At 44.3% G+C, this 17,363-nt stretch overlaps 2 protein-coding genes across 5 annotated transcripts in view; one reads left to right on the top strand and one right to left on the bottom strand.

The window, feature by feature from the left end:
• Positions 1-1,572: 1,572 nt before the first annotated feature.
• The window catches only part of LOC119646304 (MAGUK p55 subfamily member 7), a 172,519-nt gene continuing 156,728 nt past the window's right edge, over positions 1,573-17,363 (bottom strand). For 3 of the 4 annotated variants that reach the window (XM_038046721.1, XM_038046720.1, XM_038046722.1), the window contains one exon: positions 2,415-2,591. In XM_038046721.1, coding sequence (XP_037902649.1) covers positions 2,415-2,591 — 177 coding nt within the window. Of the gene's footprint in view, positions 2,592-17,363 lie in introns of all 4 variants that reach the window. The other variant, XM_038046719.1, reaches the window with a different exon arrangement.
• LOC119646305 lies at positions 6,909-8,016 on the top strand. The gene is made up of 2 exons (XM_038046723.1): positions 6,909-7,449; positions 7,538-8,016. The coding sequence occupies exons 1-2, from the start codon at positions 7,063-7,065 to the stop codon at positions 7,784-7,786; spliced, it is 636 nt and encodes a 211-aa protein (XP_037902651.1). The 5' UTR covers positions 6,909-7,062; the 3' UTR covers positions 7,787-8,016.

The raw sequence follows: 17,363 nt of genomic DNA, 5'->3' as shown, positions 1-17,363 counted from the left end.
AGACGACGTTCAATTGGGGGCCGCTCGGACGACATGAGGTCGGAAGGGCCTGCGGTTCAGCGGTGGCGGGCGTCGATGACACACAGGAGGAAGCGTGCGGTGGAGCTAATGTAGCGACTGTAGGATAAACGCCAGAACTTCGTTGCGCATCCGATGTTGCGTAGGGAACTTGTCCCTCGGATGGAGGATTTTTCAGTAGGCTAGGCACACTAGAGAACTCCTTTCACGTGCCAAGCTATCTCTTGCGGATATTGAGGGATTATCTGAAAGACCGCTCCCTGTTCTATGAGATGCTAGAGGGCCAGAGGAGGATGGAAATCACGTCGGGAGTGGCGCAGGGATCCATCCTAGGGCCGAACCTCTGGAACGCTTCCTACGATAGTCTGCTGAGACTCGATATGCCCGAAGAGTCGCGCCTGGTCGGTTATGCAGACGACGTTGCGGCACTTGTTGCCGGACGCACTGTTGAACAGGCGCAAAGCAGACTTGGCATATTGATGCGACGGGTAAGCGGATGGATGACTGCTCACGGTTTCAACCTTGCGCTGGAAAAAACCGAAGTAGTCATCCTGACCAGAAGGAGAATCCCGACCTTGCGTCCCATATCGATCGGCGAGTTGACTATAGAGTCAAAACCAGCGATTAAATACCTTGGTTTAATGCTCGACTCGAAGATGAGCTTCTTCGAGCAAATCAAAGCAGTCGCGGCCTTGAGTCGGCTAATGGCGAATGTCGGCGGCCATATATCAACTAGGAGACGTCTCCTCATGGGAGCAACGCAGTCCGTCCTTCTCTATGGTGCGGAGGTATGGGCTGATGCCCTTGACAAGGAGGTGCATCGTAAACGCCTCGCTCAAGTGCAGAGGCGGGGAGCTTTGCGAGTGGCGTCTGTTTATCGCACTGTCTCCGAACCGGCTGTGATGGTGATTGCGGGAGTGATCCCCGTTGCCCTCTTTGCCAAGGAGCGCAAAGCTATCTATCGCCGTAAGGGCGAAAACTTAAGAGAAGTGGTTGCCCGTGAAGAACGTCAACGTACCCTTAACGAGTGGCAACTTTCTTGGCAAAATGAGCCAAGGGGCAAGTGGACTGCGTGGTTCATCGACAAATTAGACCCATGGTTGAACAGAAAGCACGGTGAGATTGATTACTTCCTTACCCAACTTCTAAGTGGACATGGAGGTTTTCTGTCTTACCTGCACAGGGTTGGGAAGGCGCGATCTCCTGATTGTGTGTTCTGCAATAGAGTGGCGGATGACGCTGAACACACTTTTTTCTCTTGCGAGAGGTGGGACGACCTCCGCCAGCAGCTTTATGCAGGCACAGGGGAGCTCTCTCCAGACAACATTGTCAGAGAGATGCTGAAGAGCGCTGGCAGCTGGAATCGTATTGCGCATTATGTTCGGGCTCTTCTTACTACGAAGAAGATTGAACTCGACCGGCAGAGGGATCGAACAGTAAGAGGTTCCCTGAACTAACAACTCCCTTCCTCCCCTCCCCTCCCGTTGGTGAAAGGAATTCCCTGACTGGAAGGCTCCCAAAGCCGGGAGAGCGGGAGGGCTAGCCCGAAGTAATGTGTCAAACGGTTCCAGGCTAGTTCTCTGATGACAGGGAGGTGTTTAGTTGGTAGAAAACAAAAGAAAATCGTTTTTGCATCGAATTATTACAGGGGACGAAAAATAGGTACAATATAATAACCCAAAGCGCAAGGGATCGTATGTGAAGCTCGGCCAAACAGTAATAAAGTATTATTTTGATCCAAAAAGGTTCGGTTTTCAGTGCATACTCCCGATGAATTCTGTCAAACTCTTGATCCTTCTAAATTTAAAAACTTATTGGTAACTGATTTGAGGGAACGATTAATTATTCAAATGCTGTTGACAGTATCTATGATTTCAAAACGTGTTGACTTCAGTTGAAAATTTCTGAGCTAACTAAGGTTGATTTGAAAATGCTAGTGACATAGTGAATGACCAGTCAGAAGAAAGGGAGGGGCCTTGAGATTTAAATTCTAATCCATTACCAGTCTGCCTACGGCATATTTATATTTATGTGTATATTTAGAATTTATATAATTTATATTTTTATAGTTTGACATTATGGAGAAACCGAAATATATGATAACCTTGAAATTTGCCCCGAAGTTTGGATAGAAATCTTAGGCCAACCCTCTTTCTTCTAGCGTGAACAGTGTAATGTGGCGAAGGCGATTCTTAGAGTATTTTGGAGTGATTTTATCATAAAATGGATGGATAATGCGATTTTAAAATTATTCTACAGTTAGTTTTCATTTATCATCAATACTTCACTAAGCCTATTTTGGTTTCTTTTTTGGTAGTTCTTGGAGTTTTCTTTGTTACATAATGTTTTCTTCTTTAGTATTTTCTTTTAGTGGTTCCACGTTGTCTAGAAGTATTTTACTGGACCCACGATACTGGTACCCATAGGGGTTCGGATTCAGCACGTTGTACGCTATTAACTAGCTTATCCAGAGCAGTAGCCAGTTCTCCATTGATGATTTCCTCATCGAAGAAATGGCCGTAGAGGAAATCAATCCGCTCGGCCGATTTGATCATGTCTTGGAATTCTTCGTCCTATAATGAAAAAGAAAATATTTATTTTACTTCATTTTGCTATTAACATAGTATGCTGGTCCCAAGTCCAGGTAAAGGAGGAGGGTTTGAGGCAACGTACTCTGTACTATCCTCAGTAAAACAAAAATAAAATGCTGAGATCAGGGAAAGAGATAAATAGAGTATAGTTGGAGTTATTCTACTATGCTAAATCCTACCTGATCTCTCTTGGTGACAGGCCCCGCGACAGGTCGACCAAGAAAATGCATAGAATGTCGTTACAAACATGATGATCGGATTAAGTCACAAGCCTCGGAGAAATGCTAGGGCGTCCACCTCAGTCGACGCGGCAGGACGGGCCCCGGTCCTGTCGAGAAATGGGCAAGGGTTCTTGACGCATGGACGGCGTCAGGACGTAAGCAAGTTAGTCCGCACACAACGAACAAAACAAATACGTGTCTGCACGCTAAATGTTGGTACCCTAACTGGAAAGACGGAGGAACTCGCAAGAGCCCTTCGGAAAAGGTGCATTGACATCTGCGCTCTGCAAGAAACCCGATGGTCTGGTTCCAAAAGCTGCGACATTGAACGCGAACGCGGTAAAAATGGCTACAAACTTCTCTATTTTGGTAACCCACACACTCAATATGGTGTTGGCATTGCCATCTCAGAGGGTTTCCGTGATGCCATTAAAGAAGTTGAACGATTTGATGATCGGCTGATGAAGCTCACCATTATATCAGCTGATCGCACTATTCACTTCTTCCCCGCGTATGCACCACAGACAGGTCGACCTGATGCCGGGAAAGATGCCTTCTGGCAACTTCTCGATGAAAAGACTTGTCACGTGCGTGCTGACGATTACATAATCATTGCCGGCGACCTGAATGGTCATGTGGGTGAAAAGGCAGACGGCAACAGGTGCCATGGGGGAAAGGAGATCGGAGCGCGCAATGAGGGTGGCGAACGTATAATCGATTTTGCGGACACCGATGACCTTGTACTTGTAAATACATGGTTCATCAACTGATTGCCTCATCTTCCTACATTTTATAGTGGGAACAGTAAAACCCAAATCGACTATATTCTCATAAGACGCGAACATTTTACCACTGTCACTGATTGCAAAGTCGTTCCCTATGAGACCATCGCACCTCAACATCGGCCGTTGATTGCCATCCTGCGAATTAAGCCACCGATAAAACAGCGTGAGGAACGCACTGGCCCGCCGCGCATTAAATGGTGGCGATTTGGTGAGAAGAAAGAAGAAACGGTCTCACTCATACGATTGCCAATCATTACGAATGTGGAAGAATCATGGAACCAAATGAAAGACACGATCCACAAAGCGGCCTCTGCAACCCTCAGGGTCACCAAGCCGGGTAAGCGGTACATCAACCGAGATACTTGGCTTTGGAATGATGATGTTGAAATGAAGGTCCGTGAAAAGAAACTCCTCTACCACAAATTTCTCGACGATAAAACGCCTGCTAATTGGCAAATTTATAAGAATGCCAACCGGGAAGCAAAGAAAGCGATCGCTGTCACCCGAGCGAACCATTTCAAAAATCTTTACAATAAACTGGACACTCGGGATGGCGAGAGAGATCTGTATCGACTTGCTAAAAGCCGTGATGAACGCACACAGGATATCGAACACTTCTGTTGTGTTAATGACAAGAACGGTACTTTGCTTACCAACCGTCGAGCCGCAACGGATAGATGACTAGAATACTTCGAGCAGATTTCAACTGAAGAATTTGCTCATCCTCCACTTCCACAATCATTGTCGACATTTGGAGCAGTTGCACCAGTCAGCGCAACTTAAGTCGAGGAGGCAATAAAACAAATGAAATCGGGGAAAGTAACAGGACCTGACGACATCGCATCTGAGCTCTGGAAAGCGAAGAGCTGGGACCCAACACTGTGGCTCAGTGAATTCTTTAACCGGGTTATTCAGGAAGGAAGAACACCATCTGACTGGCAAGAAAGTACCACTGTTCCAATATGGAAAAAGAAAGGTAGTCCAGCAGAATGTTCAAATTACCGTCCGATCCGGTTACTTTCCCATACCATGAAGATTTTTGAACGCGTTCTTGACAACCGTATTCGCGAAATCGTTGAAATAACCGTGAATCAAGCCGGATTTGTCAAGAACTGCGGAACTACTGACGCAATACACGCTGCGCGGTTACTCATGGAGAAACACCGTGAAAAGCATCGCCCTCTTTACATTGCCTTTCTGGATCTAGAGAAAGCGTTTGACCGTGTACCACACGAACTCATCTGGTATGCTTTACGACAACACTTCGTGCCAGAAGAACTCGTGCGCTGGGTTCAATTGCTCTACCACGATCCGAAAAGTAAAGTTCGAAGTATGGCGGGTGTATCAAAACCGCTTCGTGTCTCTGTTGGAGTTCATCAAGGAAGTGCCCTCTCACCACTCCTCTTTGTCCTTGTTATGGACACCGTCACACGGGATATCCAACGTCCAGCGCCCTACACACTGCTTTATGCAGATGATGTTTTCCTAGCATCTGATAGCAAAAATGATCTCGAGCAACTTGTTCAAAAATGGAATGATCGCCTCATGCAACACGGTCTCAGATTGAATTTAAACAAAACTGAATTTTTGACGACCGATCCCCATGAAACAGGCACAATCACTGTCAGCGGCAGTGATCTGCCCAGATCTGAGCGATTTAAATACCTCGGGTCAACGCTATCAGCCAATGGAGAGCTGCGTTATGAAATTGCTTCACGCATTAACGCAACCTGGATGAAGTGGCGTTCCACAACTGGTGTCCTTTGTGATCGACGCATCAACGAACGTCTCAAATCTAAAATTGACCGCAATGTCGTCCGTCCAGTCGCTTTCTATGGTTCTGAGTGTTGGCCGACTATAAAAGACAATGAACGGCGTCTTGCGGTAGTGGAGACGAAGATGCTACGTTGGACTAGTGGCGTCACACGTTTAGATCACATCCGAAATGAGGATATCCGCGATCGTTATGGGGTTGCACCGATCGTGGAAAAGTTGCGAGAGAGGCGTCTTCGATGGTATGGTCACGCAATTCGTGCAAACGAGAATTCACTTGCAAAGATTGGTCTGAACATCGAAGTCGATGGTAAACGACCAAAAGGCAGACCTAAGCAACGGTGGCTTGATACGCTGGATGGGGATTTGAAAGCCTCGAGATTGCACCCAGATCAGGCATTCGATAGAGCCAAATGGCGAAGCCGATCACGACGAGCCGACCCCGCTTGTGAACGGGACAAAGGCTGAAGAAAAAGAAGAATTGCATAGGTGAAATACTAATTGCATATTAGGCAATTTAAAACATATTTAAACAGTTATTGTATTAGGAGTAGTTCAGTTTTGTATCAATCACGAAGGGAAGTGTAATAAAAATTGTATTTTTTTTAATCGTTCGCCTTTCCGATCTATTAACTTATATTTTGTTAGGAAGCTTTTTTAAATATACACGGCGCCTTTGATAATTATGGCTTGCTGAACGAAAGTTTCCATTGTTTTATTGTGTTGCAAGCATTTGCCTTGTGCAGGGTCATTAGTAATATTTATGGCTTAAGTATTTTCCGGCGGGGTGAGCTGGCTAATCCCAAATATGAGGTGTAAAATACTGTAAACTTATCCACATTATCATTGCCTACTATGTAATATTTTCTCTAAAATACTGTAAATTCATATGTACCGGCCTAGTAAGTATAGGTAAAAATTGTATAAAATAGGAAATGAATTAAAATTGTATAAAATAGGAATGAATTAAAAATACATAGTTCGTTGGAACTATCGAACACAAGCCTAACGTGTTTTATTCTGTGGAGTCCAGGCAATTTGCTGCTCCCAAAATTTACACTGCTTGACTAGATCATTGTGGAGTTCAGGCAATTGCTGCTCCCATAGCTGGTTAGTCTGGAGTTTTGGCATTTAGCTGCTCCGACTAACCATAAACCAATTTACAAAGAAAGAAGAGTAAGGGATTGCCAAGTGGACTGGCAACAACCACATAAGGTGGCACATCACAGAGGATTATGATAATAAAATAATAAAAAGTAAGTGTAGTTTAAAAATGAAAGGAAAATTCTTAACCCATGTTCAAAGGTGAAACATATTTTTAACATATACTTGTTGGTAATGATTAAAAAATGGCCCTTTAATGATGGTGACGTCGCCATACCGAATTAGATATAGTTTTCATGGAATTTTCGATCGACAGAGATTACTCCTGTAGCAAGGCGACGAAGAAATTAGGAAATTACCTGACACAGTATAAATAGGAACATTATATTCGTAGATAGTCAGTAAGTTATAAGGCGCTTACACCATACATTGAAATTTTTTACTAATAATTTTTTCAGCTAAATTTATAAAATTAATTAAGAAATACCTGATAGTACTTAGATTTGCCATTGTTTGCTGTATATTTTAAATTATAATTGAAAGAAGTTATTTACATTTGTAGTAAGTAGTATGACAGGGATTGTAGATACTGAGGCGTGGAGGGAGTTTTTCTCCGTGCTACAAACCTTGCCGGAGCTTTGGAAGATCAAAGCGGATGTCTTTAAAGACAAACATAAGAAAAAAATTGCATTTTCAAAACTATTGGAAGTATACAAGTCCATAGACGGCAACGCGAATGAAGACACCGTGAAAAAAAGACTTCAAAATATAAGAAGCTGCTACCGCAGAGAGTGTAAAAAAGTCGAGAGGAGCCGAAAATCTGGAGCTGGCGTCGAGGAGGAGTATGAACTAACGTTATGGTACTTTGATCTAGTTGAGTTCTTGAGGGATCAAGAAATCCAGTTGAGTGGTACGTCTACCGTCGACTTGGATGATGGAGATCTTGAGTTACCAACGGTAAGTAACTATTAATCTAAGATTCTATACTTACATTTCAAATTATTCGTTAATTTATGTTACAATTAACGTTATTTAATAATTTCAGGAAACTCATGAGCCGGGGCCCAGCCGCAAAAGGAGAAGAACTAATGATGAGCACCTAGAGGAGAGGAATGCGCTACTTAAAGACGCGCTGGCCCAGTTGGCATCCTCAGAAAAGCCTAAAGATGATGCCAGCACACATTCTGAAAGTTGGGCAGTTTCACTTAGGGAGCTTGCGCCGCTCCAACAAATATATGCCAAAAAAGCGATACAAGACATTTTCACGCAGGGCAATTGGGAGCTCTACGGTTGACTACAGTAAATGTTGCTGAAGCCTTAGCAATTTCAAGTGAACATAGCGGTGAATAACTTTCCCTCCTTCCTTTCTGTTATTATTTAATCATATAGTTACATATAAATACATACTTATAAAATCAAAAATACAAATTGTTGTTTTCATTTATAAACAAACTTTGCCAAGGCACTGTTCCAACTCCATTAAAATACTTTGTGTATTTGATTCTTGTTTCTTTTGCTATTAAAGTTGCATTTCTCGATGCAGTTGGTTGAAGTTCAGAAAGCTGCTGGCTGTCTTGTCTATAGGCACCCAATTGAATATCACCATTATTTATGTGTTCAACATCAACACTTCCTCTTAAGTAGACCGAGGGGTTGGTTCTCCTTAAAAAATTGTGGAGATAACAACATGCTAGAACTATTATGGTAGCTTTTTTATTGTTCAAATTCATGCGCGTTGCCACAATTCCAAATGCATTTTCCACAATTCTTCTAGCCCTGTAATTGTATACCCTTTGATAGATTATCGCGGCTGTACGGTTTCATCAAATTCCTCAATGATGGGAAGGCATCTTCCCCCATAAAAACAGTTTACAATATTGGCATTTACATGCTCACGACGTCAAAGTGTTACATCGGACTATACAAACCAACGCAAACACTCAATAAAATTTAGTAAATAAGATGTTGTAATGCACAAATTATGTAACATATCAGTTCCAATAAACTAATGCCGAATTCCAATAAGAATGCATGGCTTATCGGAACTAAATAACAACAAACAAGGATCGTTTTTAGTAAGATTTACATAATATTGGCCTGCCTACATAATATTAGACTCAGCTCACATTAGATTTGTTACTTTTCCGTTGCAATTTAAACTTACTAGTCAATTAATGGCTTTCAAATTGAACATAAAGACCATCATTTGGTTAAAACCTGGTTATTCTCAATCATTGCTACTCCCTAAAACCCTCCCGAAGGACTACGCACGTATGTAATTTAACGCCAGTCATAAACCAGACCACTCCAGATAAGCAAAATGAAACGACAAGGACATATAAAGATAAATTTGAGACGCGAGAATCAATTTTCTGATTAGGCTTAGAATGCGTATGAGCAGAAGGATGCATTTTAATGAGTCGACGCGATAATGTATTTCAGATAATCCTAATAAGCGTTTCATTTTTCTTATTTAGTCAGTAGTTCAAAGGTTGATTTTAAGATAATGTTGTCCACATATAAGGACACGAAAAAGACATGTAACGAGCAGTTTAGTTGTTAGAGGTGACTTTGACGATTGGGAATAAAATCATATTAATCAATAAATCGTGCGTTTTCACTTTCAAGAAAACATATATCTCGCCACACTAAAAGATAGCGCGCAACATAGCGAAGCTCACGACGCAACGATGTGCACTGTTCGACATCTCGCATAGTAATGACCATTATGGCGCGATGATGTGCACTCGTCGAGATCTCGCAACGAAATGAAGTTGCCGGTCGGTTGCTGCGTCTGTGGCAAACGAACCGCAAACTTGGTCACCAACTTGGTTTACCGTGTGTGGACGCTCTTACGACAACATTTCGTGCCAGAAGAACTCGTGCGCTGGGTTCAATTGCTCTACCACGATCCGAAAAGTAAAGTTCGAAGTATGGCGGGTGTATCAAAACCGCTTCGTGTTTCTGTTGGAGTTCATCAAGGAAGTGCCCTCTCACCACTCCTCTTTGTCCTTGTTATGGACACCGTCACACGGGATATCCAACGTCCAGCGCCCTACACACTGCTTTATGCAGATGATGTTTTCCTAGCATCTGATAGCAAAAATGATCTCGAGCAACTTGTTCAAAAATGGAATGATCGCCTCATGCAACACGGTCTCAGATTGAATTTAAACAAAACTGAATTTTTGACGACCGATCCCCATGAAACAGGCACAATCACTGTCAGCGGCAGTGATCTGCCCAGAACTGAGCGATTTAAATACCTCGGGTCAACGCTATCAGCCAATGGAGAACTGCGTTATGAAATTGCTTCACGCATTAACGCAACCTGGATGAAGTGGCGTTCCACAACTGGTGTCCTTTGTGATCGACGTATCAACGAACGTCTCAAATCTAAAATTTACCGCAATGTCGTCCGTCCAGTCGCTCTCTATGGTTCTGAGTGTTGGCCGACCATAAAAGACAATGAACGGCGTGTTGCGGTAATGGAGACGAAGATGCTACGTTGGACTAGTGGCGTCACACGTATAGATCATATCCGAAATGAGGATATCCGCGATCGTTATGGGGTTGCACCGATCGTGGAAAAGTTGCGAGAGAGGCGTCTTCGATGGTATGGTCACGCAGTTCGTGCAAACGAGAATTCACTTGCCAAGATTGGTCTGAACATCGAAGTCGATGGTAAACGACCAAAAGGCAGACCTAAGCAACGGTGGCTTGATACGCTGGATGGGGATTTGAAAGCCTCGAGATTGCACCCAGATCAGGCATCAGGATAGAGCCAAATGGCGAAGCCGATCACGACGCGCCGACCCCGCTTGTGAACGGGACAAAGGCTGAAGAAAAAGAAGATATAGTGTTTGCGGCTTCCCAGCAAGTACTCATCTCGGTCGCTTTGTCCTACGACGAACTGGCAGGAGAGTTATTAGCTGGAATGCAGCAACTGTCCTTTTTCATACCTTACTTCCATCAATACCTTCATTTCCATCCCGACATTTACTCATTATAAAATATTAACATACAAAAGATCAGTTCTCTTTTTCATTCGACAAATTTTTCCACAAAATCCTCTTATTTCCCGTAACCCTAAAACTCATTTAAATATTTCTAATACAAAAACAAAGAAACTTTCAAATATTTCGAAAATAATCATCAACCTTTTTTCGTTGTTGTTTTTACCACGGATCTGATTATATTGTACATGGTGCGGCAGCATAACTTCCTTTTTTAAAATGCGCGCCACTCAGTTAGTTGATGTCATAGCGGAGCGCTAGTGGTCTCGTTCAAGAGGGGATATTGTAAAGTTTTGTCCCGACAGGGTTCAGTCGCCATCATGCGTTGGAATACTCAGGAGCGTGCCTTTGACGTTGAGGTTTACTTTTCAAGCGGATGTTCGGTTATTGCAACACAGCGTGCATTTCGGAATCGCTTTAATTTAGCCCCGTTGGCTCCCGTCCCAGACCCCAAATCAATTGTTACATGGGTCACTACATTCAGACAAACTGCAAGTGCGACAAAAGGAAGAACTGGAGTCCTTCGGCCCGTTAGATCACCTGAGAACATTGAAGCAATGAGAGCGTCAATGTTGCGATCGCCACGGCGTTCTGCGCGCAAACACGCATCTGCCCTTGGACTATCCGATCGTTCTGTGAGAAGAATTCTTCGTGATGATCTTCATTTTCATCCCTATAAGATGGCGATAGTGCAGGAACTTTCAGAACGTGACTTCAATTCTCGGATTAACGCGTGTGAGCTTCTTCTTGATGTCGTTCCCGAGGATGCTATTGTTTTTTTTTAGCGATGAAGCCCATTTTCATTTGTTTATGTGAACCGTCCAAGAACCCTACAAGATTTGAAGACCAACATCCAAGAAGAAATTGCCAACATAACACCTGCTATGCTAACAAGAGACATGACAAACGCCAGAAATCGGTTTACGCAATGTATGGAGAATGGGGGACGTCACCTAGCAGATTTGATCTTCAAAATAATGTAAATAAAAACTTTAGACATGTACCTACATTATAAAAAATAAATAAATATTTTCCGATGCATACAATAGTTTTTATTGAGTTTTGAAAAAAGGAAGTTATGCTGCCGCACCCTGTATATTAATAAATGCATTTCTAGTGTTTGTTTCGGACTAAGACTAAATCTTATGCATGCAATACAGGGATATTGCGGGAATTTTATATTTGGGCAGGGACCACTCTAAAGAACTGCGTCGTCCTTCTACGCCTCGGTGATTGCCTGAAAAACGACGGTGACGGGATCTTGACCTCTGAAACACGTGACAAAATGTCAGCAACCACATTATCTTTTCCAGACACGTGTGGAATGTCGCAAGTGAACTGGTTGATAAAGCTTAAGTGCCGAGGTTCGAAGCAAAAGTGAATGGGTTATTGTCCGCGAACAATGTGAACGCCTTAAAGGGGATACCGCAACTGACGGTCGTAGGTACTCTAATTCCGCTGAGCGGGATTGAGCTGTTTGGAGAAGAAGCTCAACGGTTGCCAAATTCGATTCACTTTTTGGTGACGAGCAGCATCTATGGCAATGTCTGAGGCATCGATGATTACGGTTAGGGGTGAATCTTGTTGAGGGAATGCCTGAAGTGTAGCATCCACAAGCTGTTGCTTGGTGGTCGTAAACGCCTGGACAGCCTCTGAAAACCACACAATTAGACGGTAGGTCACTGGTTTTCGGCCCAGACAAGAATACGTTAAGGATCGATTGATGGTGGGCGGGCTTGGGTAAGAAACGAGGATATAAGTTCAACATGCTCAAGAACTTCCTCAGACCCTTAACAGTTTTCAAAAGTGGGAAGTTCGAAATCGCTTGCACCTTGACTGGGTCCGTTTGGATGCCTTCAGGGGTAATCAGGTGACCGACGAATCTCATCGGGATTGCAAGAATTTGCATTTTTTGACGTTAAGTATTAGACCAGCCTTAAAGAGACGTTGAAAAATGGACTCGAGGTGCTCTAAATGCTCGGACTCAGAGCAGGACGCGACCAAGAACATCATCCAAATATACGGAACAGAAGTGAAGGTTTCCCAGCACAGAGTGGATGAAGCTCTGAAAGGTTTGCGCTTCGTTGCACAGTCCAAAAGTCTTCCATTGAAGAGTCCGAAAGGTGTGCATATTGTTGTCTTCGGAATGTCTTCGGGAGTTACAAAGATCTAATGGTACGCCTTGAATAAGTCTAAGGTTGAGAAAACATGGCATTTAGCGAGGTTGTGCGCAAAGTCGTGGATGAATGGGATGGGGTAACGGTCTGCAATGGGTTGAACACTCAGACGTCTGTAGTCGCCACAATGTCTCCATTCGCTATTAGATTTAGGGACCATGTGAAGTGGCGAAGATCAACAACTGCCTGAAGCTCTGCAAATACCCTGCTTAAGAAGTTCTTAGAATTCTTTCCGTGCAACTGCGAGCTTCTACGGTGATAAAGGACGCACCTTTGAGAAAAATTGGGAGCCAGTAGTGTTGATGTGGTCATCATGCTTAACGGGCTCAGAGAGACTACGCTCGGTAGTGATGTTGTGGTATTTTTGAAGAAGCGCGAATACGTGAGTCGGCAACCTCTTCAAAAACGATGAAAACAGTGCTGGATGAGCAGGATGAGATTTTTGTTGATGACCTTGTTTGGTCAATGTGGGACCTATTATGTATATTCACTCATATACTCATGTCCGCGATAAAGAAGCACCAAGAAAACCCTCGTCGAAGTCCTAAAGTTTACCAGCCTGTGAACATACGGCCGAATCGACGAAGTATTTGCTGTTGCGAGTGTCAATGATTGCGGTGTTAACTTATGATGCCGGGATACGGGAAGAACCGAAACTTCGACTAGGTGGTTGCGCCGGCTCAAGGAGCCGTAGGTTGTGATGCGACATGGTGCTGCATTTCGAATAGCAGTCGTCAGAACTCCCGGCAAGTCTGATTTGTTTGGTGAGAAATTGCAGAGGCTGGTACATTTTTTAGAGCTTACAGCGAACCTACGATGGTACCAGCATGCCCCGGTACTTTCCGAAGGTCCCGACGATCTACTTACCGATCGCCCATTTCGGAAAGCGATTTTGATCGAGTCGTACTCCCAGAACGCAAAGCACCGACAGCTTCTGCCAACTCAGAGACGGTGGCTGTTAATGCTGTCACCATCTACTGCAGCTGAGTCACCTGACCTAAGTTGTCGCGGGACACCTCATCAACCATGGGTCGCATGTGGACCTCCTGACTTTTGCCCGTGATGACGGCTAACGTATCAAGAGACCTCGAATCCTCACATGTCGGGATGGCCTGTAGGCTCTCCGGAAGCATATGCAGCCACAAAGACCGTAGTAGCTCGGTGCCGACTTTGTCACCACCCAACTACTTCATTTCACCTAGCAGTTGGCTTCGTGCACGGTCACCTAGCGTTAAGTTTAGCAATCTCACTCACTGACAGGCGTTTTATGAGCTACTCTTTTAATTGCCTATAAGAGCAGTCCTCGAGGATGTTGGAGACAAGTTCAACTGCCTCCTCATCCAGTCCGACCAGCGTCACCAATGGGTCACCAATTGTAATTTTTATATTTTATTTTTTTCTTTATATTTAATTTTATTAATAATTGTTTAATTAAATTGAGAGGAGTGACCTCTCCCCTCCTACCGCACCTGGTCTACATTGAGCACCCCACGCAACTGTAGGCTCCACGTCCTTTTCTGGAATCTATCAAGGGAAACTGCTAGTGCTCCCCTAACTCAGGTGGTGAAGGCCGGGCTTAACACGACTCTTCCGCAAGCCCACCTAAACATGCTCGATAAAAATTTTAAAAACTAAGCCTTTCATCGTCTATGTCACTTCGTTGCTTCTGAAAAGGGAATTAAACAAGTGCTTCAGGTACGAAAGGTTATGCGTATTTCTTGGTTCTTCTTCTTTTTTTTTTTATTGGTTAGTTTCTGAGAATGGGTCCGTTAAAGAAGTGATCACTTTTGACACCCGCACTCCCCACCCTTCCAACAAATGTCAAATCTAAGGCCGGCCTGGGAAAGTACTAACCGAAACCTTTCATTTGATATCCCACATGACTATATTTAGTGAAAAAAAAGTGACACACCCCTTTTGCATCTATGGGGATCTCCCCTTAAATTCAACGTAAAATATATAACTCACTGTATGCGTGAGAGTTCACAGTTCCCACCTTTCCACCAAATTTGGTGTCAATCGCTGCAACAGACTCCGAAAAAAAAATGCGTGTGACGGACAGACAGACCTGTGAAGAGTGGCCAGATCTCCCATTAGGCGCGACCCCAGCTGGCGGATTGGGGCATACCTACTGATGAGTAAATATGAGTTCATGCACTTTTCTTTTCTGACTGTGCATGGGCTAGTGTTTGCTCATCTCTGGTGGGTGGACCAAATTGGCTATGAGAAGGATACCCAGAACATAAAACCACCATGGAAGACGAGAGAAGGGGGAAACTTACGGTGCAGGGGCTCGAAACCCCAGTACCAGCGGCTTTTGGGAGTGAGCAAGCTGGCTCCCGGTCGTTGATATACCTCGACCGCAGTGCCTCGGTGGTGGGCAACTTAGCCACCTTGGCATATAGTTTTACAAGTGATTTGGTTCTAGAGAAAGGGATGTTCAAGTCAAGTGCGACCTTACCGAAAACACCAGTAACAATACCAAGCAAACTGAAGACAGATCGTTGGATGACAAAAACCGTGACAATACCTCCCGAATATGTTCAAAATGCCCGACAGAAGGAGGTGCTTCAAGAACAAGAAAGGGATCCATTCCCGAATCCGAAGAACCCAGAAAGGGGGTCTCATGTTCGAGCTGAAAAGATCGAGCGTAGGCAAAACTGATGATGAACTCACTTGGGGAGAATGCCGCAGTACTTGCCCAAAAACAGGAGATCTACATATAATGTAAGGACCTTGATGAAATGACATCGACAGGGGAAATTTGTACTGCTCTGAAGGAGCAATTAAAGTTGGAAGAACTTACTGACGAGTCTGTTGCTGGTTTACGGAAAGCTTATGGCGGTATTCAAACGGTAACAATACGAGTACCAGCGGAAACAGCGCATAAGTTGTTGGCGGCCGGAAAAGTTCGGATTGGATGGGTTGTTTGCCTGGTGTTTGGGCATTTCGAGAAGGTTTGCACCAGCAGCATTGATCGATGCGATCGACGCAGAAGTTGTAGGGAGAAGGACCATATTTCCAGGGAGTGCAATAGGGACCCCAAATGCCTATTGAGCGAAGTGAAAGAGGGAAGTGGTAAATGACCAAAATTTAGGAAGGTGCTGACCGCAATGAGAAAGTGAATAGACCTCAATCATTGTAGAGTTGCTCAGGATTTACTTGAGCAGGCCACGTTCGAATCTTAGATGGAAATCGACATCATAAGTGAACCGTAAAGAAGCTGTCACGGTGGCATATGGGTCACAAATTCGACTGGTGGAGCGGCGATATGGTCTTGCGGTCGACAGGCCATACAATGTACTGCAAGTCAGGTAGCCAGTGGCTTTGTATGGGCAAAAATAAGTGGTGTATATGTATACAGCTGCTATGCCCCACCAAGTCTGACACTGTCTGAATTCGAGGAAATGCTTGATAATCTTATTCGCGACGCGAGGGGCAGCCCTCAAAACCTTCAAGCTCGCCATCCATCGAAGCAAGCGGAAATGCTTTAAGGAGCTCTGCTCTGAAGCGGACGTAAACCCGTGGGGGAGTGCCAACAGAATCGTGATGGGACGATTCAGAGGCCGTTCATCTCCGCAGATCTCTTGACCCATCATTTTGCTGAAAATCATCCAAGGGTTATTCCTGACACATTCCAACCACCATTGAATGTGACGGCAATTCCGCCAGTCACCAGAGACGAGTTGCTGGATATCTGGGGTAGAATAGCAGACAATAAAGCACCGGGTCTGGACGGAGTACCGAATAATGCCCATAGGCTTGCCATGAAATCCATCGCTGGGTTTTTCGATGCGTTGGTTGCTTATAGCCAAGGTAGTGACCTCAATCATGCTCTATGCGACCCCAGTTTTGAGGGAGGCGTTGCGTTAGTGACCACTAACAAACAGAGTGCAGTCTACAGGAGGGTATGCTCTACTTTCAGGACTGTCTCAGATGATGCAGCACTCGTCATTCTCTGGAATGATGCCGATTGACATCTTGGCAGATGAGATGACGAACATATACAATGCGAAGCCAATCTCTCCCTCATCGCAGACGAAGAACGCTGAGAGGAGAGATCCGTAATTAGATAGCAAGAGCGGTGGGAACGCTCGGGAAAGGGTCGGTGGACTCACAGGCTAATTCCTGTCACCAAGGAGTGGTTGGAGAGACGACACGGTGAGATTAATTATAATATCACCCAGACTAAGCTAAAGTGAGCTGACTCCGCTCCGTCATCTAATACCTTATGGTGGTTTCGCGGGGCAGGGAGGGAATCGGAGGTGGTTTTAGTGGATAAAAATCTCACATGCTGGTGTGTGTCTTTTGAAGATTTCCGCCTCCTTAAAAAAAAAGACAGACAGACAGTAAACAGATTTTTAAAGGTTTTGTTGTACACAAAATCTTAAAAATATTTCACCGTACCAGGGACTTCCTCACGACGTTCTTCGTAACCAATATCTAGATGGCTACTGTGGGCACGGATACTCCCTCCTAATATAATTTAGCTATTCATCTACGACTTCAATGGCCTTATTTCAGAGGCCTTTATAGCGTTGACGTCAGTTCGCAGCATTTTTCTCGATTTCAGGGATCATGAACAATAAATCCAACATAATACTCGGCTGGTGTCCATGGGAGAGCCATGTGTCGAATCAAGGTCGCGAAACATCCTATCGGGAAAGATTAGGTATTA

This window comes from Hermetia illucens, chromosome 1, assembly GCF_905115235.1.
Source record: "Hermetia illucens chromosome 1, iHerIll2.2.curated.20191125, whole genome shotgun sequence".
NCBI classification, from domain to species: domain Eukaryota; kingdom Metazoa; phylum Arthropoda; class Insecta; order Diptera; family Stratiomyidae; genus Hermetia; species Hermetia illucens.
The sequence above is the reverse complement of the archived record's forward strand: the minus strand, read 5'-3'. Positions and strand labels throughout refer to the sequence as shown.

Coding starts and splice junctions, on each gene's coding strand:
- LOC119646305 (XM_038046723.1), top strand. CDS start 7,063: ATGACAGGGATTGTAGATACTGAGGCGTGGAGGGAGTTTTTCTCCGTG. Junction 7,450..7,537: donor GAGATCTTGAGTTACCAACG/GTAAGTAACTAT, acceptor TAATAATTTCAG/GAAACTCATGAGCCGGGGCC.